General features: G+C 35.2%; 1 protein-coding gene across 2 annotated transcripts; it reads left to right on the top strand.

Moving 5' to 3' along the window:
• The first annotated feature begins 159 nt into the window (after positions 1-159).
• LOC126695581 (phospholipid-transporting ATPase 2) lies at positions 160-26,103 on the top strand. Of its 2 annotated transcripts, none has more exons than XM_050392395.1 (25): positions 160-326; positions 5,128-5,342; positions 5,817-6,030; positions 7,680-7,796; positions 9,604-9,696; positions 9,814-9,988; positions 10,929-11,095; positions 12,773-12,877; positions 13,638-13,735; positions 13,828-13,970; positions 14,884-14,980; positions 15,140-15,249; positions 15,336-15,500; positions 17,188-17,342; positions 17,426-17,506; positions 17,716-17,836; positions 18,426-18,532; positions 19,962-20,093; positions 21,135-21,288; positions 22,927-23,044; positions 23,170-23,343; positions 23,491-23,542; positions 24,393-24,520; positions 24,930-25,080; positions 25,555-26,103. In XM_050392395.1, the coding sequence occupies exons 2-25, from the start codon at positions 5,218-5,220 to the stop codon at positions 25,885-25,887; spliced, it is 3,315 nt and encodes a 1,104-aa protein (XP_050248352.1). In that variant the 5' UTR covers positions 160-326; positions 5,128-5,217; the 3' UTR covers positions 25,888-26,103. The 2 variants fall into 2 exon arrangements, with proteins under 2 accessions (XP_050248352.1, XP_050248351.1); XM_050392394.1 differs by having other exon boundaries at positions 17,716-17,839.

Below are 26,103 nucleotides of genomic sequence, written 5' to 3'. Positions count from 1 at the left end.
CATTTAGGAAGCATTGGAAAAACTATTACAGCTTATCTAGCACGAATTTTCTTAACTCAACCCCAGCAAAAATGTTAACACAAGCTGACGTGGCAAGATCAAGGGAGCTGTAAATTATACTCATAAAAAACACACCGCATTGAATCATTCCCCTCGCACCGTAAAAACGGCAACAGCCACCAGTTTAACACGAAGTCAAATCAGTACAAACATACGGACACATATTAGCGTTTCTCTTCTTCAAACGGAGAGAGAGAGAGAGAGAGAGACCCCAAATACACAAACCAGCGTCAGCAAGAAGAAGAAGAAGAAGAAGAACAGAAAAGGTATGATCTTTGACCACTTCTTGCATCTCTCTCAATCTCAATATTTCGATTTTAGTTCCGAAAATATGATAACCCATTGAGAGATTTTTTGAAATTCCGTAGCATTTGGATCGAATTTGATTCAAGTCTTGACGACCCATTGATTGAAACTGATTTTCGTTAATGGGTTTTCTTTCCTGGTTAGAACTATGGCCATTTGGGTTTTATTTTTATTTTTATTTTATTTTTATTGTTTTTCTTTACTACCTTGTGCTTTTAGGAATTGAAGCCCTCGTGTGATAGTTCTTGTGGAAGGTTTGGAATTTATGTTAGAACCCATTATAAAGATTTGGATTATTTTTCAGTGTCAGTGTTAATGCGATATTTAATATTCAAGATTGATTCTTGATGTTTAGTTTTAATTCACTATTGCATTGTTTTGGTTATTTATTGATTAAAAAAAAAATTGAGTAAATTGTGATTGACTTGTATTGTGTAAATGACTGTATTAATGGGGGTATAAATAAGTTCCTTTCCCCTGCTTTTATTTATTTTGGCTGTTATGTGTTAGCAACCCAACTAGGAACTACATTCAAGAATCAAGAGTTTCTAGAGCAGATTGGAAACTTAAATAACGTTTAAACTTTTTTTTTTTGATAAGCAATGCAAATGTTATTGAAATTGAAGAATGTTTTATGTTCACGATGATGAATATATAAAATATCATAAAAAATATAAGAATGTCAAATGGAAGATCCAAGAGAATTTTGGAACTCTAAAATGGAAGAACAATGTGTAAAACCCAAAAACCGAGACCAATCAAAGAGAGTACGGACTAGCAAGGTTTTCAATTGATCCAAGGATCTCTAACATCCTCAAACGTTCGGCTCTTCTGTTCCTTCCACACAATACACGTCAGACATGCCGGCACCAAGTTCCATGCACCCAAGTCATGTTTCCTGAACCAATTTCTCCAAGCAAAGAATAAAGTTGCAACTGTCTCTGCATTACCCAATGAATCCCAAACATCCTAAACACTTCACCTGCATAAGCAACATCACAATGGTTGAAATTTCTAGTTGAATCCTGAGGACAGTATTACCATTTTCCTTGCATGAATTAGACTGTAATCAATTATCAATGTGTTTCTAATCATATTGTTGAAATTTCTACTGTATTGTTAATCTTTTGTGTGCCTGCATAAGTATAAGCATCCCTGCATTGCAATGTATGGGCTGATTGGACTTGTTCTTAAAAAACCTTTCATGTTTCAAGAAACAGGAAAAGAGATAGAGACAAATTGATTTTGGATCGGTTTTTGTTTTTGATTTTATGAAAAATGTAACTCAAAATTGCTGTTTTTTGAAATCACCATTTTTTTTGTATTCAGTATTTTTAGTCTGTGTTTTTTTTAGTAGTTAAAAAAATAAGAACAGCTTGGTCTCATTAATGGCATTTTTGTAAAATAGGAACCTTTGTAGATGGTACCATTGAGCTCTCACTCTCACTCTTTTTCTAGCAATTTTTCTTTTGTTTGTCTTTGATCTATGTCAGTTTTGGACTGATGGGGGTTATTAGGAGGATTCCTTGTGGTGGTTTTGATTTCGGTATTGGATTAGAGAAATTTGGGAACCCCAGTAGTTGGAGTTGTTGGGTGTTTAAGGGTAGCTTTTGGGCAGTGATTTAGGTGATCTAATGGGCGATTGGTGGTGTGGTAGTGTTCGGTGATTTAGAGGTTTAATGCATATAGGTGAGTGGTAGATTTGAAAAGAGTGGTGATGCTTGGTAGTTTTGAAGTTGTGGGCATTTTGCCGAACTGTTTATTTTGCATGCTGTGGGTACTGGAAGTATTTTCTTGATTGCTATTATATGGTTGCATTGTAGGGTGACTTTTACTTGGTTACTCTGTTAGATTTTGTGAGATGCAAGAAAGTGGGTTTTTATTAGGTGATTTTATTGTTCCAAAGGCATTGAAGTATTGCAGTACTCGGTGTTAGATTAAAACTGGGAAAGGAGTTCATGGGTTTTGATACTAGTAGAGGGATGAACGTTGAGGAGAAATAGAACACACTCAAAGGATAGATAAGCTCGCCACTCTAATGTAATCCACCGGTAGAGATAAGAGCAGTACTTGCTACTCTAATGGAATCCGCCAATAGAGATGAGAGCAAAACTCACCACCCAAAGGAAATCCACTCAAGGGAATAGTGTTAAAGTAGAAGTCAAGTAGCTTCTATAGTTGCTTAGAACAGCCCTCTAAGCATAGTAGAATGGAATTAAAATTCAAAACATTACATTTTTCAAGGCTAAAGTGAGAATAGACTCATAGAAACTAGATATGTAATAAAGGACTTGTTTGCTTTGGTTTTTGGAATTTAAATGGCTGTAACAACTACCAACAAACCCCAAAAATATGGTTGTGAAGGGGGAGGTTGGTGCTCTCTTCCCGTTATTGGCTCTCATGGTGTAAGTTTGTGGAAGTCTATTAGTCGTGGTTGGCCATCTTTTGTTCGTCACATCCAATTTGAGGTTGGGGCCAGGTTTACAGTTAGATTTTGGCAGGATATTTGGTGTGGGGACGCTTCTTTGTGTGTGCTCTACCCAAGACTTTTTTAGTTTAGTCGAAATGAGGAGGCCTCTGTGGCTGAGTTGATGAAGTTCCCAAATGATGTTCTTTTTTGAGATCTAACTTTTAAAAGATATAGCGAAGATTAGGATTTGGAATCCTTCTACAGTTTAATGTCTAGAATTTATGGAGCTTCTTTGAAAGGAGTTGGGGACGATAAGATGTGTTGGAAACCTACTAGGTGTAAAGGTTTTACTGTTCGTTCTTATTACCAGGTGCTGACTAATAGTTTCGATCTGTCTTTCCCTTGGAAGACTGTTTGGAAGTCTAAGTTCCCCTCTAGAGTTGCTTTTTTTGTGTGGACTGCAGCTTTGGGGAATATTTTGACTATTGATAATCTTAGGAAACGACAAATTTTGATTTTGGATTGGTGTTGTATGTGTAAAGGAAATGGGGAATTTGTTGACCACTTCTTCATCCATTGCTCTATTGCTTTTGATTTATGGTCTATGGTGTTTACTCTATTTGGCATTCATTGGGTTATGCTGAAAACAATGGTGGATTTGTTGGCTTGTTGGCAAGGAAAGTTGGGGACGCATTGGAATTCTGCTATTTGGATGGCTGTGCCCCATTGTTTGATGTGGTGCATTTGGAGGGAGAGGAATAACCAGCATTTTGAGAATTTAGAGAGATCAGTTGCAGATCTTAAACTCTTCTTTCTTAAGACTCTTTTGGATGGGGTTACAGTGTTTGGCTTTTGTTTTTTTTTCTTTAGTCCATGGTTTCATGGACTTTTGTACTTTATGCACTTGATTTGTATTTGTCCTTAATTTATACTTCTTGTATACTCAGGTCTTCTTTTTAATATATTTTTATTACTTATCAAAAAAAAAAAAAAAAGGACAAATAAAAGACAACTAGAAACATAAAATAAATGACACATGTTGCCTACATGGCAGCCATTAAGCTGTCACGATGCTCCTACATTAGGTTTGTTGTAAAGATGGGTTTTGGTATTTGTGTCTTTGTGGACTTCTTGACACGTATGGCAAATGTGAGGTTTTGGAGGATGCACGGAATGTCTTTGCTGGTATGCTAGAAAGGGCCATTATGATGTTTTATAAATTGAGAGTGGATGTTGCTTCAGGTTTGGGAACTCTGGGGATATTAGTGGTGGTGGCAACATGTGATGATGCTTTGGTAGTGTTGTTTGGGCTGTGGGAGGTGTGGTGGTTAGCAGTTTCGGCCATGAGAGGTTTGAAGGGAGGAAAGGAGAGGGAAGGAGCCCTTCATAGCTGTTTGAATTTTGAACAATTGTGGTTACCAAGCAAGTTTCAATTTTTGTTTTTGTTTTTCTAGAGATAGTTTTTAAGTCCAAAAAAATTCTTTGTACTGAAAACAAGAAGTGGTTTTTTCATTCTTGAATGTTTTTATGCCATTTTTGTGCATTGGCAAGTAGAAAAACTTTGGTTTTTATTTATTATTTATTTTTAAATAAATTAAATTGGTATTTAAATAGATATATACATTGAGAATAGTATGTTAGATTTTCCACTAAGAGATACATGTTATTTCAGCTTACAAATTTTCTCATAGAGTTATAAACCATGCACCACATGCACATATGTAGCCTAACATATTGATACCGCTAACTGAGCTCCAAGAATGACTCTGTATAAACTGTGTTTTGAATTGAGGTCCTTCTCACATTATATGTCTAAAAAGTGAGAATTTGTAGATACATTGCCTGGGTAGGGGGTACCTACAAAAACTCTCTTAATTTGTGCATGCAAGCAGCTGTTAAAAGACATTAGACACAGCTAATATTAAGTGTGCGTTTGGGAAGTGCGTTTTGCGCTTCCAACATCCATGTTTTGCTCTTTTTTTTTTTTTTTTGGAACAGTACTCATGAACAGTGCACCAAGGCATATGAACAGTAACCGCATAGTGAATAGTAAATTTTTTATTATTTTTTTTATTGTTTTCAGTTTTCAGCAAAATAAGTGGTATCCAAACGCACCCTAAAGTTACATGTTGTACCTTGTTTAGATTCTCGAAAGTAGCATCATGATCCCTATGCTGAATATTGGTATGCAAGTGGCCATACTATTGTTACAATTGCAAAGAAGTAGAAACATACCCTGTTCATAATGTTTATTGTGAGCTTCTTTCTTGTGTGCCCTAAGTAGTACATGCCAGCTATGTGTTATATGGATGAAAATAGTGATTTTTGCAGTGTTTGGTTTATTTTGGCAGGATATGAAGCTATGAACTTTAATTCTTGTGGTGGCTTCTGTAGTGAACCTGCAGAATAGTTAAACATGATCAGATGCTTCTAGTTCAACAATGAAGCGTTACGTTTACATCAATGACGATGAATCAGAACGTGATCTTTACTGTGACAACCGCATATCAAACAGAAAATATACTTTATTGAACTTTATCCCAAAAAACTTATGGGAACAGTTCAGGTGATTCTTTAATTAATGCTGTTGATTTTATGTTGGTTCTCATCACAACTTCTGTAGTAGTTTGCTTGAGTAAAATTGTGAATATTTTGTAAAAATCAAATTCTCTCTCTCTCTCTCTCTTGGACTTGTTTATACTTGTTGTATGCCTGGAGATTATTTAGCCATGATGTGATGGTTCATTTCTTGTGGTTGACTGTTCAAACCATATATTTTTTGAGCATGAGCTGCACACATGTTAAATAGACTCATTTTGGACAGTGTTGTTCATTTCATGGCAGTTCATCTTTCTCTTGTGGACTGGCCCTTCAGTTTTTTTTTGGTTGGTTTTATGCTCATCACTACTTTTTTCCTTATTTCATTTTCTAAATTTTGTCTAGTATGATTTTATGTTTGAATATTTTTTTTAATGGTTTTCTAAAATTATTTTTCTCTTTTCTTTAGTTTTCTAATTAATTTTATTTCTTCTATTTTCAGCCGGTTCATGAACCAATACTTTTTACTGATTGCTTGCCTTCAGCTATGGCCGCTTATTACTCCAGTGAATCCTGCCAGTACATGGGGTCCCCTTATTTTTATTTTTGCAGTCTCTGCAACAAAAGAGGCGTGGGATGATTATAATAGATATCTATCAGACAAGAAGGCAAATGAGAAGGAAGTCTGGGTTGTTATGCATGGCATAAGAAAACTTGTATGGAAACTTTTCCTAAAACCCCTTTCTCTTTTTTGTGGTTTGATTTGTTGTTTATGTTTCAAATTGAAATGAAAGAGCAAAGTTAACTTGCTCTGTTGGCAATTGATCAAATGGTTTGGCATGTCCAGCACCTGTTGCTCTATTCTGTAGTTACTTGATGCATGTGTTGTAATTAATGGTGGGTAATTAATTATTTATTGCTCTACTTTAACAATAAATAATGGTAAATGAATTTGTTGGTGTGCTCCCAGCCTCTTACCCAAGTATTTTTTTTTTGGGGGGGGGGGGGGGGGGGGGGGGGGAGGGGGTGGTGGAGGGGGGGAACAAAGATAGTAGATACCAGTTGAGAACACCTGCAAAGCATGCCATTGGTTTTCTGGTTATATGTATTTCACAAAACATCAAGTTACACTTTATAAAGTAAGGGGTAGACATGAAGGTTCTCCTTGCAGACATTAAATTGTGTAAGAAGGAAACCCCTGTATATCCTGCTGCTACATCATACTCTACATCTTAGTAACTGAGTGAAGAGGAACAGGAAATAGGGATAGGGGGCCTTATTGCCTCAACCCTCTAGAGCTACCAAAATGGGTTACCAATAGGCAATATGGAGAAGTTGAAGAATAGGTAAACTTAGTCGGTGTCATCAATGATTAAAGGGATATGATTGCTTCATAATTCTGTTTCTTGATTATGTTATAATAGTGATACTTAAGGTTTTCACAATTATGATAAATGAATGGTGGGTATTTTTATGAGTACTTTTTTTTTTCTTCGGGGATAGGTAATAAGAATTTCATTAAAAGAACTAAACATCGTGTTCATGATGGACAAGAAACAAATACAGATAGTTCAAGAACTAAAGCTAACAGATTGTAAGAATTCAAAAATTGAAATACAATACATAAAACCCCAAATATGAGCTCACTGAAACAAAGTACTGAAGAGAAGAGATTTTAAGAGATCTAAGGGTTTCTCATTGTCTTCAAAGGTATGGGTATTACGTTCCTGCCAAACTAACCACATTGAACATGCTGGGACCATATTGCATGTAGTTGACAGGTGCTTTCCAAACTAATTCCTCCAACCAAAAAGAAGAGAACTAACTATTTTCGGTATTACCCACTAGATCCCAAGCACCTCAAAAACTTCACTCCATAAAGCATGAGAAAACTTACAGTGGAGTAGAAGATGATCTACAAATTTCCCATCACAATGACACAAGCAATACCTATCAACTAGGGACTGACCTCTCTTAACTAGATTATCAACAGTGAGTATCTCACCCCTAACTGCTATCCATAAAAAGAAAGACATCTGTTTAGGTTCCTTTGCACGCAAAATGTATATCTATGCACAAGTATTTTTATGAATACTCATTTGGTAAAAATAGCATTTTTAGATCATTTGTTGGTTCCTAACTATGAGATTTTTTTATTTATTTTTTTTATAGATAAACTAAAAGAGTTAAATAGACTTTCTGCATAGAAACTACACGTTATTTTATGAAGGTCCAATGATATAACTGTTCAACTAGATTTTGTCTAATTAATACTTTCCTGGATTAGATATATGTTCTCATTTTTTCTTAAATTTTGTGAATCTAACCTTTTGTTGTTATCTCTTGGTGGTGCATTGACTTGTAGGTCCAAGCGCAGGATATTCATGTAGGTAACATTATATGGCTCCGGGAGAATGATGAAGTGCCATGTGATCTTGCTTTGATTGGTACCTCAGATCCACAGGGTGTTTGCTATATAGAGGTAAATCTGCTGCTCCATATATCATTCTGATTGAGAATTTGCCTAGGTTGATGTTATCAGCAGTCCAATCGTTTTATTTTACATTTTGTTTCTGTTATTTAGAAGTGTTCCCTGATTATAGAAAGTAGAACAGGAAAGTGAAAATAGAATTCTACCATGTATTCAAGTGAGCTCAAGTGTGAGTTATGTTTGCAAATTTCTGTTTAACATAGGATTTGGACTCTCTCTCCCCCCCCCCCCCCCCCCCCCCTCCCCATTTCCTGTTTGGTTTAGCTTAGTTTCATCCTAAAAGAGAATGTATAGCTTTTTGAAGTCTCAACTTTTTTAGGTACAACTATACTTTTGCCAGCTTAATTTTAAGCAAAATAAACAGATGAAAAAAACTAGGTTCCTACTTTGTGTAAAACAATTTTTTTTATTGGTAAGTTACGCATCCGATGGGTCTTGAACCCATGACCTCACCCCTCTACCAATTATTATGGTATTATAGGAGAAGGAAGTGCTAGTTGGGCTATAGCTCATTTTTGCGATAAAAAAATCTCACCCTCTAACCAATTATTATGCGAGAAGGAAGTTCCAGTTGAGTTATAATTCATGGGAGCATAAAACAAATTTCTTAAACAAAAACTCAAATTCTCATTGTGTAAATTAAAAGAAATAAAAAGAGAGGCATGAATAGAATACCACGACCGACCTTGACTAATTTGTTGAGGATCCATAGCCGACCCCAAAATTTGGGACCAAGGTTTGTTGTTGTAGTATTACATTGCTGGGTATTCACTACTTTACAGTGTCATATAATTACTCCCCATTAGGAAAGTAGCAAGCAACCATGATTATATGGTGCTCGTGTGGTCAATATGGATTTTGGTGCTTCTTTGTCACCAAATCAGGTTGGCGGACCTTATTTGAACTTTTTCTCATGTACAACTGTCCCAAGTCAACTGTGATAGCAGAAAGGGGCTGGGGCTAGGGTGTCAGGTCTAAAATGTGGTCGAGCTAGTTGGAACGGGGACAAAGCTGCTATCTGACCTCGTTATGCATCTAGTCTACATCTATAATTCATTAGGTTTTGGTCAGATTGATGGTGCTAGGTAGTAAAGCAAAGTATAACTTTTCAGTGATGTTACACTTCTTGTACGTTTGATTTGCATGATAGTTGTGCCTTTTGATCTGATTGAGAAACTAAATGGCTGGCTTGTCATTTGGACTGTGAGATTGACAAGATCATGGCAAATTATAGACCAGTATGCTTGTATTGCAAGTTGGGCTTGTTTTGGGCTGAGCTAAGTATTGTTCAAGGTCAACCCAAATTAAGTTATGGGAATACAAGTTGAAATGAAGGTAGGATGGGCGTTGGGCTCATTTATTTTAATTTATGGCTCAGCTATTAGGGTTCCTCTTTTCTTCTTCTCTTTCTTTGATTTTATACCTCATATATCTGACAAATTTACAAGGTTCTGCAATTTCCGAGGAAAGATAAATTTCTCGTATTTTAATAACTTTGAATCTATGATTGAGCTTAAATCTTTTTTCATTCTTTCTATGCTGGATTGGGCTAGAGCTCTTCAAGCTTTCTCTTGTGATTCTTTTTTAGATTTGTTAGAGCATTGTTCTTTGAAATGTTGATGTTGGATTTTCTTTGTATACCCCTGTATACTTGGAAGTTTTACTGCTTTAATAAAGATTGTTACTTATCAAAATATGTTATTTTGTGAAGGATGCTAAATGTTAGTATTGAGATTTCTTTTTGGTTGGATGTCCTTTAGAAAATTTGTAAAATTTCATGATGTAACATGTTTAACAGACTGCTGCCTTAGATGGTGAAACTGATTTGAAGACAAGGGTTATACCCTCTGCTTGCATGGGAATAGATTCTGAACTACTGCATAAGATCAAGGCAAGTTTCTTGTAAATTATCTTAGATGGAAGATTTGTTCAAGATTTATCCTTATGTTGCAACTTGCATTATTGGTGGTTAGTATGTTCTTTTCTGACACTCTCTTTTTCTTAACAGGGTGTTATCGAGTGTCCTAGTCCAGATAAGGACATTAGGAGATTTGATGCAAATCTGCGGTTGTTCCCCCCATTTCTTGATAATGATGTGTGCCCTTTAACAATAAAAAACACAATTCTCCAGTCATGTTACTTGCGGAATACAGAGTGGGCTTGTGGAGTAGCTGTCTACACTGGCAAGTTCTTAAGAATAAGAAATGTCTTATAGCTAACGACGTATCAGTTTATTTCTGATGTGCCCCTTATTTTTAATCCTTTTTGAAATTTAGAGAAGTGAAAATAAAGAAGTAAACACAAGTCAAGATGGTTATTTAAGCCGCAAAATGTATTTATCTGATATGTTCTTTCTTCGAAAAGATGGAGCACAATAAATATGTAATATAGAGTTCTCTGTGTATGGCAGTGAGCGATGAAGTAAAATTATACCTAGAGCTATCTTAGTGCAAAAAAATTGATATTGACTAAGTCTAGTTTTGTATTATAGCCTTGTAGGAACTTTAAATTAGGCTGGTTCCATCCATCCTTCTTTTCTCAGTTGTATACTTGTATATGACAGTTGAGGTTATGTTGCAGGGAATGTGATAGGCTACGATATGAATTAGAGCTAAATGGGATGTGAGTTGTTTAGAACAAATTGATAGGTGGTTAGGCTCCTCTGCAAAGAACCCAAAGCTCTCAAGGAAAAGCTCTCAAAGGCTTATTTTCATTCACTAACAAAAGACCTCCTTTATAATGGTTGTACATGGATATTTATAGCCTAGGAGTTAGTTATTGGTGATGACATTATCCATAACTAACTAACATATATCACATGCTATATTAAATATAGCACATGGCTTCTACCTACGCTATACAATTTCCTTAATTCTCTTTATTTGTAGCTATTTGTAAGGAATCTTGGGCACACAACCTGTATACTTAAATACTTCATTGATTCCTCTTTTGTATCTTTTCTTCTTCTTTTTTCATAAATTTTTAATTACCTAAAGATATATATAAAAAAATTGCTGTTGGTGTTTTGGGACAATTTCTGAATCCCATGAGTTACCATGATGGTATTGAGAGCAGTTGCAGCTATTGCTTGATTTGTGATTTCTGCATATTCTACTTTTTCAGGCAATGAAACCAAGCTGGGCATGTGTAGGGGGATACCTGAACCAAAGCTTACGGCTATAGATGCCATGATTGACAAGTTGACTGGAGCTATATTTGTTTTTCAAATAGTGGTTGTTATTGTTCTTGGCATAGCTGGTAATGTCTGGAAGGACACAGAAGCAAGGAAGGTACATCAAAACTGACCTTTTGCTCTTGATGAAGTTCTTAGAGAAGAGTTTACATGTCTTTCTAGCATGTGTAGAATGTCTTTGTTCACCACTTAGCATTTCAATTATCCAATAAAAAACTCTCATTGAGACTTTCTCATCTTGTTGAAGACTTGCCCCTGATGGCATAACTTCATAGCCACTGCTGGTTTATTTGCAACTTGTTGGTATGGCCTTTTATAAGTTGTGCTACTGATTATGATGACAACCAAATACCCTGCATGTTGACATTCTTTGGCTTCTGAAAGGACCTATTCACTGTTATTATTTAAGTTGACCATGAAATTTCCAATGGGATTTTGGATTCATGGGTCCAGAAATTCTGTGTAATTGCTGAATTTCTGATGTAATGTTTGTTAGTCAACTTGCCCTTGAACTGATTCTTTGCTATACTTTTCCTTTGATTTTCATAATATGGAACATGATTTCTGCACAATATGGTGGGATTGGGGATGAACTCTCCAGCATAATTAGAATTATAATGCATACTTAATGGTCATATAAAAGTTTTGATTAAATGTGGTGAGCTCCTTCATATTCCCATACTTCATTTTTATTCTATTGGCTAATATTGTGGTTCTTCATCCCCCCATCTCCCCCCAACCCCCCCCCCCCCCCCCCCCCCCGCGCAACTCCTTTTTTTTTGGGAGTTGAGTGTTGTGTCAGTCTAAAACTGATATGACCTAAATAAAAAATATTTAAACCTTAATTCCGATGGTAAAAAAGTGGGAGGTTCTTAATGTTCACGTAAAATGATTTAATTTTTACTTATCATGCCAAGATAAAAAAATAATAATAATAATGAAAAAGAAAGGGTTCCTATAAAATAACAATAATGTATTTTATATAATAGTTGAACTGATAAGATTAAAGGATAGAATTTTGAACTATTTTTGATGTGGCGTGTCCAATTACCTGTACCCAATTTTGGATCCTTGTTCCCAAGTTTTGAACGTTAGATGAGTCAGACACTTAAGACACATATCTTCACCTGAATTCCATACCCAAGTGATTTAGAATCAAAGTGAAGTGGTTTGCCTGTAAATGTTGAAACAATCTTGAAAGATATCAAAAGAAAGGGTTCCCATAAAATAACAATAATGTATTTTATATAATAGTTGAACTGATAAGATTTAAAGAATAGAATTTTGAACTATTTTTGACATGGTGTGTCCAATCACTTGTACCCAATTTTGGATCCTTGTTCCCAAGTTTTGAACATTAGATGAGTCAGACACTGAAGACACATATCTACACCTGAATCCCATACCCAAGTGATTTAGAATCAAAGTGAAGTGGTTTGCTTGTACATGTTGAAACAATCTTGAAAGATATAAAATATGGTGATTTTATTAATTTATTATCGTACATGTTCCTCTTTGTTCTTGTTGGTTTTGTTATTGATGACTGTCCCCTTGTTGCAATTCTTCTCTATTCATTCCTTCTTTTTTAATCAATTTAAATTTCCATTTCTCCATATTTAACTGCTGATTCATGTCATTATCTAGAAGCATGTTGTCTTTCTGCTTGAAATCTGAATTTTAAATTGAGTTTTGATTTTAACTGTCCTTATAGATCTGTTATCATCAAACATATACTCACCTTCTTGGTTTTTTTTTTTTTTTTTTTTTTGGGTAGCAATGGTATGTTAAATATCCAGAGGAAGGTCCATGGTTTGAACTATTGATTATCCCTCTTCGCTTTGAGCTTCTTTGTTCCATCATGATTCCCATATCAATTAAGGTAAGCTGTTGCATATGATGCTAATAACCTTAGATTGTCTACATTCTCACTATAATGGTTTGGAATGTTTGCTATTATTATTTAACACAACCAAATCCTATTTTAAAAAAATCCAGAAATAGTTGAACTTTATGCATTTTATGGATGTTCTGAAGCCTAGAATGCTGTTCCTTTGTTTTATGGGTAATTTGGCAAGAGCATATTTGTAGAACTTTTTGTGGTGTCAAGTGTCCAATTCATAATATCAAGCAATTGTTGCTAAGATGTTTGTTTGAGTGGATGATTGTCTTAGGAAACATCCCTTCCTTTTCTTTCTTAGAGTTCTTAGTTAGCTTGCATTTGACTGTATAATTTCTCTTTTTTGAAAATGTTGTATCTGTACTTTTTACTGTTGCTGAATGAAATTATTTTTAACTATAAAAAAAGGAAGAGTTTGGAAGAGAGAGAGAGAGAGAGAGAGAGAGAGAGAGAGAGAGAAATAGGGGGTAATTCAATTTTTGTGGTCTTAATGAAAATACCACTTATGTTGAAGACCCTCTCTTATTTTAGGTGTAATATTCCATATAGAATAGATCCTTAGCATTGCATATTTTCTTGCTAGTGCTAGATTAATGATGGGAGACCATAATAATAACTTGAAAATTTTTAGTTAAGACAATTTTGCTTTGATTGATTTTCTGGATCATTATGAGATTGTGTGGAGATGTTAAAGTATACCATTACTAGTAATGAGAAAAACTGAAATGTTTATTTCTGGCAGGTATCCCTGGATCTTGTGAAGAGCTTATACGCAAAATTTATTGATTGGGACAATGAGATGATTGACCAAGAAACTGGTACTCCATCCCATGCAACAAAGTAAGTGACTTGAAAAAAGTTTCACCAAACTTTACCATATGAAAAATGTTGTGTTGAATATATCTTTAGGAGGTGTTTGTTTTATGTGGCAGTACAGCAATAAGTGAGGACCTGGGACAAGTTGAGTACATTTTAACTGACAAAACTGGTACCTTAACTGAAAACAAAATGATCTTTAGAAGATGTTGTATCAATGGCGTTTTCTATGGAAATGATAGTGGAGATGCTTTAAAAGGTTTGGTTCTTTGCAGTGTTGGAGCTCTTTCTTTTTTTCTTGTTTTTCTGTCACATATAGTTGTTTTTATTATTATTATTTTTTTTCCATAAGCAATATCTGTCACATTTAGTTGTTGCATTGCAAACTTTTTCTCAATATATTATGTAATGCACAGTGAAATCAAAATTGGGTTTCAGGATATATAGATAAGTCAAAAATTACACCTGGACACTTGTCAAACAGTAATCACTCTGGATTTTTTTTTAGGGTTTTATTTGTGTCATACAGTTGAGTCGCCTATATAGAATCATGTTTATAAAAAACAAAACCTATATAGAATCATGTATTGAAGATTTCGGTGATGTTTTAGAATATAGCAAAACACATACATTCTTTCTCTTGATTCACATCACAGCCAAATTTGAGGGGTTTTTTTTATTTAAAATTTCTCTATGTAGAAAGTCAATGCATGAATGTTGATTTTTTCTTATATTTTTAACTCCAAGCACTTAGTGCTGATTTAAGTCAATCATTGCTGTGTTAATCTAATGCTCTAGTCTGCTGTTATTCTTAAGCTTTTCATGATTATCCTTTCCATCCATTTCCTTGCTTTGACCAAATTATAAAGTAGTGTTTTTGTTGGATTGAGTTACTTGACCATGTGCTTCACATGGACATGGTTACTCAATGGAAAATTCACTTGAGTTTGTCATGCTATAATCCCTTGATTTGTCCAATCAACTAACATGATGGACAGAAGGAAACATTTAATGAAAATGCAAGTGTTTATACTAATGCATGAATTATCAAGCTTAACTTGTCTTATTTGCTGGTGTATTTATTGATTCTCTTTATTTGTTCCGTCTGTTCTAAAAACTCTTTTAGATTGCAAAACCTTGTACTCTGATCAGTTCCATGCTTTGATACACAGATGTGGAGCTTCACAATGCAGTTTCCAGTGGTTCTCCTGATGTTATACATTTTCTTACAGTTATGGCAATATGTAATACGGTTATACCAATTAAGACGTGAGTATCGTTTCATTTATGGTTAAATTCCTCCTGGGATTTTGGGATCTATCTCAGATTCAAATCAAGGAAACTTTCTACTTTTGTCTGCTTTAGATGTACATGCACATATACTATAGTTTTGAAATATTTCTTGTCCGTTTCTTCTGTTGCCTATAGCAAAACTGGAGATATCTTTTACAAGGCACAGTCTCAGGATGAAGATGCTCTTGTTCGTGCTGCTGCTTGGCTGCATATGGTTTTTGTCAATAAGAATGCAAATATTCTTGGTAAAATTTATTTGCCTTTTGCTGTACTAGAAAGCATGTAGCAGATAGTGAGGGTGATGATATGGTTTACCTTAAATTTATTGCAGAGATCAAGTTCAATGCTTCAACAATTCAATATGAAGTCTTGGAAACTCTTGAGTTCACTTCTGATAGGAAAAGAATGTCGGTAGTTGTGAAAGATTGCCAGAATGAAGAGATCCTCCTTTTGACAAAGGGAGCAGATGAAGCTATTCTGCCTTATGCATGTCCTGGTAAACCCTAGCTATTGATGATATTCTTAACTCTTTCAGAAGGATTGTAGGAAAGCATTATAAGATGTGTAGCTAGGGAGTTCCTTCCAAATTCATGTTCCATATGAGAAACAAAATTTATTTATTTATTTATTCGCTCATTTTAATGAAGAGAAACATGAATTTGGTACTGAATCACTCCCATTTGGTTAGTAAAAGCTGTGTATTTTTAGGTATGGAATAAAAGCACCAAACCATCAATTCTCTCACTCTTGAAGTTGATACTCTTTTTCATTGGAGGGAGAGAGTAGCAGATGCTACTTTATTTAAATAAATCTCCTTAGGCACCTATATTAGGGGTCAGAAATCTACATGAGCAGAAACTTGTGGTTTTTATTCTTCCCAGGAAAGGGAATAAGCAACTCATTAAAATTCAGAGTATGGTGCAGTCTAAATTGATCCGTTTAGAAGGGCAGAGTCGAAGTATAGAGTCAAACAAGTAGGTTTAATTGTGGGTCAGAGCGAACCTATTTGAAGTGCTCATTTTGTCCTAGGTTGTCTACAAGTTTAGTACCCTAATGTCATTGCATAGGTATTGCGGTCTCAGGATTAGGACCCTGCATGGTTGCTGTTGACAGTGTTGTAGCCTGCTTTTGTGTTGCATTCTTGTTGCTTGTGATGTTGGACGGAAGAGACAAATTAATTGGGCTGAGCAGGAGGGGAGAGGGTGTTAAAATTGAAGGCTTTGCCATTCCTTTGTCTGAGTCTTGGCAAGGTAAATTTGGGCGACATCACAATATAGATTTTTGGAGACTTATGCCGCATTGCTTGATGTGGTGTATTTGGAGTGAAAGAAATGCTAGATGCTTTGAGGGATTTGAGCGGTCCTTGCTAGAGATTAAGTCTTTTTTCTTACATACTCTCCTTGCTTGGAGTATGACTCTATCGCATTGTTCTTGTTTTTCCCTTCATGTTTTACTTGATCATTATAATTTTGGTTCTTGATTTTTGCCCCCACAGTTCATCCTTAATGTAGTGGTAATTTAATGCAAATTTTTTACTTTTGTATGTTATTTACGAACTTAATCATGTCTTTTTTAGCAAAAAGAAGGTATTGGATTCACCCAGGGGAAAACGGGGATTTGGGAGGACAAGGCTACTTCACATTATGTAGTCTACTGTTACCCTTCTGATTGGATGATTCATTGTATTTGCTTGCATATGCCTTATTCTTTTGCAATGGAATGAGTTATGTTCATTACTAAATATTATTGGCTGCTATGATACCGTGGCTCTTTTTTGACTCATAAAAAGAAAAAGGTGGTGCTCGTTAATTCTTGCAAGGCTTGACTATTGTGTGAAGATTCTAAAGGTGAACCCCCACCAGGGGTGCCTCAGTGGTAAAGGAGAGTGTCTGGACTAAATTTAAATCCAGAAGTCTTTGGTTTGACTCCTAGCTAAGGCATTTCTCGATTTACCCAATGCCTACTTAGTGGGGTGTGTAGGCATCCAGGGTTTTACCCCTCAGGGGTGGTTCCACTGGCCCATAACTTGAGGGGGTTCCTCAATATATAAAAAAAAGAACAAGAAAGATTCTAATAGTAATTTTTTGATCATTTAGCTGAGAATACTCGGCCATTTGTATTAGTTATCTAAAAAATCAAACCAATTTAAATTACTTACTCTGCTAACCCTGAGTTTACTTCAGGACAGCAAACAAGGGCTTGTTTTGAAGCTGTGGAACAGTATTCTCAATTGGGGCTGCGTACACTATGTTTAGCTTGGCGTCAATTAAAGGGAGATGAATACAAAGAATGGTCTTTGTTGTTTAAAGAGGCTAACAGCACCTTAGTTGATAGGGAGGTAAGATGTACATCTCAATATTCTAGTTAAGATATATCCAAGTATATCGACTCTTGGTTTCCTCAATTTTCTTACTTTTGCAGTGGAGAATTGCTGAAGTCTGCCAAAGGTTGGAACATGATTTGGAAATTCTTGGAGTTACTGCAATAGAAGACCGTCTACAGGTGAATATCTGTAGTTGGATAGTTGACGTATATTTTGTTTATTTATTTATTGCATGAAATTTCATTCTTTTTGATCCTTGGGGTGGGGGGGTGGAGATGGGATATGACTTTCTACTTATTATCCACAAGAACAAAAAATGAAAGGGAAAAAGGAGAAAAACCACTTATCATCAAATGTTGACTTTATCCAATTGTTTTAAAATTTTCAGGATGGTGTACCAGAAACAATAGAAACACTAAGAAAAGCGGGGATAAACTTTTGGATGCTGACTGGAGACAAGCAGAACACTGCCATACAGATTGCTCTCTCATGCAATTTTATTTCCCCTGGTAGTTGCTATCATTTTCATTCGTTTCTTGTCTTATCCCTTTTTTCTAACAATGTTCTACTATTTGTCTTTTAAATTTTGAGACACATATGCATGCAAATGAGAAAAGTCGTGATCAAAGTATCAAGCTCTGTGTGATTCTCTTGTTGCAATGCTTCACCTGCTGACTTTAAGTATCTGGGTTTCTATACTTCTGTCCATCCATATACCTGTTTGACACACAAATGGTCTTTGTTTTAACTTGTGCTAAGGATCTAATTCCAATTTTTCTCTTTTTGTTGAATTATATAATGAAGTAAATTTATGAAAATTGGAAACTAAACCTAAAACTTCAAAGGATTATGTAACATTTATGTTGGGTTCTTAATGAGTCCTTGTATTATTGTTCTAAATATTTCCCTGATACAAATGTCTCTAACATGAATGTTGCATAATATTCTTTTAATTGGTGTTCTTGGTTTATCAGGTATTACAACATGAGTGTTGCTTTTGAAAGCTCTAGGAAGACTGAAACTTTTCATTAGATATAATTTTATGACATTACCAAATATCAGAACCATTAATTGTTGCATTTTTTAACGAATTGACAGAGCCAAAAGGGCAGCTTCTATTAATTGATGGCAAAACTGAAGATGAAGTTCGTCAAAGTTTAGAGAGAGTTTTACTCACAATGAGGATAACAACGTCAGAACCTAAGGTACAGCTTTTACAGTCTGTCAGTCAAATTGAAATTCAGTCATGAGTTATTTGCATCCATTGACACTCTTGGGAGCTAAGGTAATAAACTGTAATGATTAAATGATATATATCTGTATTATAATACTACTTGCTGTATGAACTGAATTTGGATCTATTGAAAATGTGAATCGTAACACAATAAATGAAATTGAGTTCGTGGGTGTTTGTGCATAAAACCATGACACCTCGAATTGTGTGGTTGTAATTTGACAAATGGTATTAGGGCCAACTTGGTGATGCCATTTTGACTCAGGGGCATTGCAAAATAATGTGGGCCCTTACAAGACGTTAGGAATTTGAGTGAGGGAGATTTGTGACACCTCGAATTGTGTGATTTTCTGGATTTGGATTGTGTATGGCATTGCACAGGTTTGTGTTGAGTCTTATATTGGGCATGTTTTAGGTGGATTTGAGCTTCATAAGTGATAACAGGGAGTTCTAATTGTAAATTGATTACTCCTTTTGGGTATTGCATAGATAGGGCTAGCGCTTTGCTCACGTCATGAAAAAAATATTCTAATGTCTTTTTAGAAGTATTTGGGGCTGGGATAGAGTCTTTTTTTATTATAGAAATATTTGAAACTCTATAATACTATGTGAAATATGACTCTAGAGTCCAGTCTAAAACATATTTACCTACATTGCATTTTGTATTGGTGGATGATATAGTCTTGACAATCTAAGGAAAAGAAAGGTTTGCATTTTGGATTGGTGTTATATGTGCAAGCGTAGTAGTGAAAGTGTTGACCACCTTTTCCTTCATTGCCCCGTTGCTTCGGAGTTATGGGATATGGTTTTTGGTTTATTTGGAGTGTGTTGGATCATGCCCTCGTCTGTTGTTGGTCTCTTTGCTTGCTGGCAAGGTCACTTTGGTCGCCTCCGCAATGGAGTTATTTGGAAGGTCGTTCCTCTTTGTTTGATGTGGTGTATTTGGAAGGAGAGGAATAGTAGATGCTTTGAAGACTCTGAGCGTGCCATGCCTGACCTCAAGCTTCTTTTCATCCGAACCTTACTTGAATGGTTCTCTGTGTGGAGAAACCATCCTTTTTCTATTTTGGATTTACTTGACTTTTGTAATTTTCGTTCTTGACTTGCTCCCCCATGTATACTCCCTGTGTGCTTGGGTGTATCTTTTTTACTATCAATGAATTCTTATTACTTATCAAAAAAAAAATGATATAGTCTTGAAGTCATAATTGTTTGACTAGGTTTGGCAACAGTGATGGTTATTGTGGTCTGCTGCATTTCTATACGTAATTGAACAGGAGAATTTTTTTTTTTTTTTTTTTTTTTTTTTTTTTTTTTTTTTTTAACTTTAAGCAAGCAGTACCTTGTTTAACATAAAATTTTTCTTATAATTTCATTTTCTGCCTTAATGTTTTGAGCAGGATGTGGCATTTGCTGTTGATGGTTGGGCTCTTGAAATTGCACTTAAGTATTATCGGAAGGCCTTTACTGAATTAGCAATATTGTCAAGGACTGCTATATGTTGTCGTGTGACACCATCACAAAAGGCGCAGGTGGCCCAATCAAACTTTTTGTTTGTTATATTTGTATTCCTTTTCCTTGTACTCCTTTGGCTTGTTAAGTTTACTTTTTATCTTCATACATGCAAATACTTGGTTATTTTAAGATTTTCTTTATCTGTTTTTATTCCTATTTCTTGCTTATATAGTTTTATCTTCTTTTTTCCTCCTCCCCCACGAACGAGGTTCACTGCTGTACTAATATGAATATAAGATGCACCAAGCTTCTAATAGCTAATGAATTCTGAACTACGGCAATCAAATATTAAAATCCAGGAGGAAGAATCTCTAAATTTTTAAATTTCGGCCCTCGAAAACCAAACCTCCTGATAACCAAATTTAATGGATGCCTCAAGATATTCAAATCTAATATTAGCTATGTTGAATCTATTGCTGGTGGTAGGCCATGTCTAAAAAATGATCAACATAATCTAAAGCAGATATTCAGAAGGAAGTTATGTTCAACCAATTGGTTATATTGTGTATAAATTCCTTTTCTGCTGTCTAGGTGCAAGAGTTGCTTTACAGCTACCATTAGGGATGTGGGTTCCAAAGTAAAGAAAAAAGCATGAAAGAAAAAAAAAAAAAAAAAATTTTAATCGTTCAGTACTGACAGAAAACCCGTCTACATGTGCTTGTGGTGAGTTTAAGGTTACGAGAATTTATGGGTTTAGGGTTTAGGATTTTAAAAGAAAGAATTAGGGTGTTTGTGGAATGAATTAGAGTTTGCATTGTTATCTCTATTTGTAGGGAAAGCATGTAGGGTTTCTAGGGTTTGATAGGGGAAGGGACTTGGTTGATGCAAGTGCTTTGAATCTCTAGATATAGCATCCTCTGTATCAGAAATATCACTAAGATCTTCTGTTGTAGTGGTCTTGAAGGATTGTTTAATTGCTGGTTACATGCTATGACTACTTTTGTTATGGAGAAAACCTTTTTTTTTTTTCTTCTTCTCTCACTTATACTCTTAACTGCAAGGGCAATTGTTTGTCTGGTAGAGTAGACATTTAATATTTGTTGTACTAATTATTGCAGCTTGTAGAGCTCTTAAAATCATGCGACTATAGGACATTAGCTATTGGGGATGGTGGGAATGACGTGAGGATGATACAACAAGCTGATATTGGTGTTGGCATCAGTGGGAGAGAAGGACTGCAGGCAGCGAGGGCAGCTGATTATAGTATTGGGAGTAAGTTAATGCATACCTATCCATGCATTTCTGCTTGTGTTGTGTGTGCATATCTGGATGAGAAAGTTGTTTTAGATAGAAACTTGTAGGTATGTACTTGTATTGCATTTGATTTTTGTTTGATGGTTGTGAATTACAGCTAAACTTTGCTATTAATTTCTTTCAAATGTTATATTTCTGTAAATGGAATTCTCAAATGCAAAATGTTAGTTGCTATCTTTATCGGTTTTGTGTGTGAACATCCGTAATGCTCCATTGAAGTCTCAACTTTCAATGCTGACTTGGCTTTAAAATGAATTCTCCCTAGCTTTTCCATGTGCTGATACCTGTCTTGACATTGAAACGCTCCACACATTTGAGCTAAAACTAGGAAGTGCGAGAGAAACTATTTAAGTTTGTATAGACGCTACAAAATTTAAAAGAGACAATCAGATTATATTATATGCTATATGTATACAAAAGTGATCCCACCCCTCAAGACTACTTTTTGATTGAGCCTCAACTATATCAACTGTACTTAAATGGTTAGATTATGATTGGTGGAGATAACATCATTGTTCCTATCACTCTTACAGAGCTAGAAGCATTCACACAATTTTCTTATGATCTTGATAAAGCTACATAAAATCAAATGGCAAGAGGTTGTCAATTTATGCAAGTTGCTCAAACCATCCCAATAGCGCCCTCAACTGGAATTATAAATCCATCACGCATTGGTTCTATTGCTGTTGGTAACTAAATAACTAATAATGCAGTGATGATCATGTGCAACAAATTTTTTCTTCGAGCATATTTTATGCTTGTGGGTTTCATTTCAGAATTTCCTGTCAAAACTGAAGTTTTTGTGAATAGATCTGGTGAACTGCAATATTGTCTACCAGAAGACGTCTTTTACATGATTTAATTTTGTATTACTTAAAAGATATTTTAGCTCCTTCAAACGCGATCCTTCTTTCTTAGAAGTAAACCATGCGAGCTTACCTTCTCTTTTGGGAATTATACTCAACTCAACTAACCCTTAATCCCAACTAATTGGGATTGGCTAGATGGATCCTTTTGCACAACTTGACCATATCTAAGGCCATGTCCCTAGTTACCTCTCAAAAAATCATATCTTGTTATGGAATTTTTCATTAATAAATTCAGAATTGCACTAGGAAAATGTTGTTCATATGATGGCTTTTCTTTGCCTGCTACGATCAATATGTTGTTCCATATTGAAAAAATTCCCTTTTTTATAATGTCCTTCAAGTTTTGTTTCTTATTTCTTTGAACTCATCATGTCACATACACATGATGGTTAATGTTAGTTTAAAAAAAAAAAAAAAAAAATACTCCCTCCTCATATTTTGGTCCTATTTAGAAAATCCAACTTTTTAAGGGAACACTATTTAATGTGTTGTCTTTTAATTAAAAATGTATAAGTTCCCAAAACTACCCTCATTAATTTAAACTTTAGTGAATGAATGGTATTGAGTTTTTAAATAGAGTAAGTTAGGAAATTTATTTATTGACTTTTCAAAGAGGATCACATTTTGGGACATCCCAAAATGGAATATAGGACCAACAATTTGGGACAGAGGGACTATCATATTACAATAATATTGAAATTTTTTGACTGCTTCTCTTGTTTTGCAGAGTTCAGGTTTCTGAAGCGGTTGATACTAGTCCATGGGCGGTACTCATACAACCGTACTGCGTTTCTGTCCCAGTATTCCTTTTATAAATCCCTTCTGATTTGTTTCATCCAAATCTTGTGAGTTTCCACATATAGCGTCCCTCATTTTGATGCCTTTCTCTATTGTGGTTCTTGAGTCTTGAGTAATAGACTTACTTCAAATTTGATTTTTTTCTGATGTACTGACATTAGAGAACTTTCAGTTTCTCTTTTATTTCAGGTGTCTCTGGAACTAGTCTTTTCAATTCTCTCAGCTTGATGGCTTACAATGTTTTCTACACTAGTATTCCTGTTCTAGTCAGTGCCCTTGACAAAGATCTTAGTGAAGAAACAGTTATGCAGCATCCACAAATTTTATTTTACTGCCAAGCGGGGAGGTTTGATTTCATAACGTTATCCACCTTATTTTTTCAAATTTTATGTATTAGATTTTATAACTTTTTTATTTGTGGGGATGTGAGCTTGGAAATTAGGCTTCCTGTTGGTCAATGGTCACTGAACTCACAGTATCAATTTTTAAACAGGCTTCTAAATCCTAGCACATTTGCTGGATGGTTTGGGCGATCTCTCTTCCATGTGAGTCCTATTTTCTTCTTTTACTATCATCGTTGCACCCATGGTTTGTTAGCCTAGTTTGAGCATATTTTCTTTCACTTTTGGTGTTTCCCTTGTTAATTTCTTGTATTCTAATCAAAAAATTTCTTTTGTAATAGAGTTTGCCCCTATTAATAAGAATGTTAAGATGGATAAGTAGAAATACATAGAAAGATAGGGTTCAAAATGAAGAAATTTGTTTAAAGATAGGGGTAGCCCCTATTGATGAAAAGATGAGGGAGACACTTAATATGGTTTTGTCATGTTCAAAGAAGAGTGACTAATGCACCAGTAAGAAAAAGCGAGTTGATCCAAGTTGGTAACGAAAAAAGGTAAAGGAAGACCAAAAGGCACATTAGTAGAAATAATAAAAAAAGGACATGACAATTAAGGGAGTAACAAAGAGTATGACTATAGATAGAGTAGAATAGAAGAAAAGAATATATACGGCTGACCCTAACTAACCTGTTAAGGATCCATACTAACCTAAAAAATTTGGGACTAAGGCTTTGTTTGTTGTTGATTTAGGAGATTTTGTTTATGGATTCTTTCTCCTTTTCCTCTTTTCTGGTGCTTCTCTTGTATAACTTCTGTGTACAAATGGTTTGCTTCCCCTTTGGTCTTATTTTCAACGACAGTCATTGCTCATCAACCACAAAATAAAACCAAAAAAAGAAAAAAGGAGTTCATCTCAGATCATTTAATAATATCTATAAGAGGTATTTTTCCCATATATAAATGCAAATTGAAGTTTCTACCCAAATGAGTTGATTTGCTCAATAAAAATTTATACCAGTTACTTTTACCTATTGACGCTGGCTATGATCTGCAGGCAATTGTTGTGTTTGTAATCAGCATACATGCGTATGCCTATGAAAAAAGTGAAATGGAGGAGGTTTCAATGGTGGCACTCTCTGGATGTATTTGGTTGCAGGCTTTTGTTGTGACACTGGAAACCAAGTAAGATTCAATCTCATACTTGGTCGCAAATGCAAATTTCACTCTAGTGTCGCAAATGCAAATTTCACTCTACTCCTCTGAACTAACTTTGGCATTATCTAAACTGGCTTTAGTAATCTTTGTTTATATCCTTTTGTTCTCAATACAAAATTAAAAAGCGGGCTTTGATGGTGTTTCCTTACTCACCAAGAATGAAAGAAAGACAAGCATTACTGTTGTATTCACCATACAGCGATAAATTTCATCCTATGTGTACAACACTTTATATAAGATTCATTTATTTTAACTTTAAAACATGTCTATTCCTTTTAGTGTTGCTCATAATTTTATGCCCTGAAAGCTTTCCTGAAAACTTTCTAGAAAGGTTAAAAATGATTTGAGTCTGCTCTAACTACTTTGACGCATGCAGCTCCTTAACTATACTGCAATGTATTGCTATATGGGGGAATTTGGCTTCCTTCTATTTCATCAATTGGATCTTCAGTGCCCTTCCATCATCAGGGATGTATACAATTATGTTTCGGTTGTGTAGACAACCATCTTATTGGACAACTGTGTTCGTAAGTATCTCTTTCTAGTTAATGTCTCTCTTCTTGTTTTATTTTTTTGTTGGGAGAAAGAGGGAGAGAGATGGGAAATATTTATTGTTGCAGTTTTTGTGGGAAAAATGATGACAGTGAGACTTTTTACTATGATTTGTTCTCCCTCATATATTCTTCTAGGAGATGAACCATACCTTTCACTCTCCTGTAGTCCTGTTTGACTAGCAAGGCACTGTTGTTCTTACCCCTTTATCTGCTCTTCAGATTCAATGATTTACCAACTGTTGCCAAACCAGGGAAAGAAGGCCTTCTGTTAAATAGTTCAAGCAAAGAAAGAGAACACGCACACACACATACACACACAAAAGGCCAAGCTACCCTCTCTGCCAAACCTAAAATGCCCTGCCTGAGAGGCACAGCCCTGGAGGGGAGCAAATACCCATCTTAGTAGTGCCAAGTTTATGTACTGATTACACTTCAATTCCATTGCAGCTCATAGTTGCTGCTGGGATGGGTCCAATTCTAGCTCTCAAGTACTTCCGATATACGTACAGACCAAGTAAAATCAATATACTTCAGCAGGCTGAACGATTGGGTGGACCTATTTTGTCTCTCGGGAGCATTGAACCACAGCCAAGACCCATCTTAGAGAAAGAGGTTTCCCCTTTGTCTATAACTCAGCCCAAGAACAGGAATCCAGTTTATGAACCTTTACTATCAGATTCACCAAATACTCGAAGGTCTTTTGGATCGGGAGCCCCATTTGATTTCTTTCAGGCACAGTCCAGATTGTCTTCAAGCTACTCCAGAAATAAAGACAACTAAATTACACAATTAATCCAGCAGATTGAATTTAACATTTTCTAGTTGCCACAGTTGTAGCATCTTCCTATTTTTTTGGTTATAAGCCAACAATGTATGCAGCACATATAGGTTGCTAGATATCGGATTGGTATAACTTACAACAATGAATGGTATATATAATATTTATTTTTGGTCTGGTAAGAATGAATAATTCAAATCACAGCATTTTTTTTAGAA

Source organism: Quercus robur, chromosome 8 (assembly GCF_932294415.1).
Source record: "Quercus robur chromosome 8, dhQueRobu3.1, whole genome shotgun sequence".
NCBI lineage: Eukaryota > Viridiplantae > Streptophyta > Magnoliopsida > Fagales > Fagaceae > Quercus > Quercus robur.
Note: the sequence above shows the minus strand (reverse complement) of the source record. Positions and strands in the feature narration are given on the sequence as shown.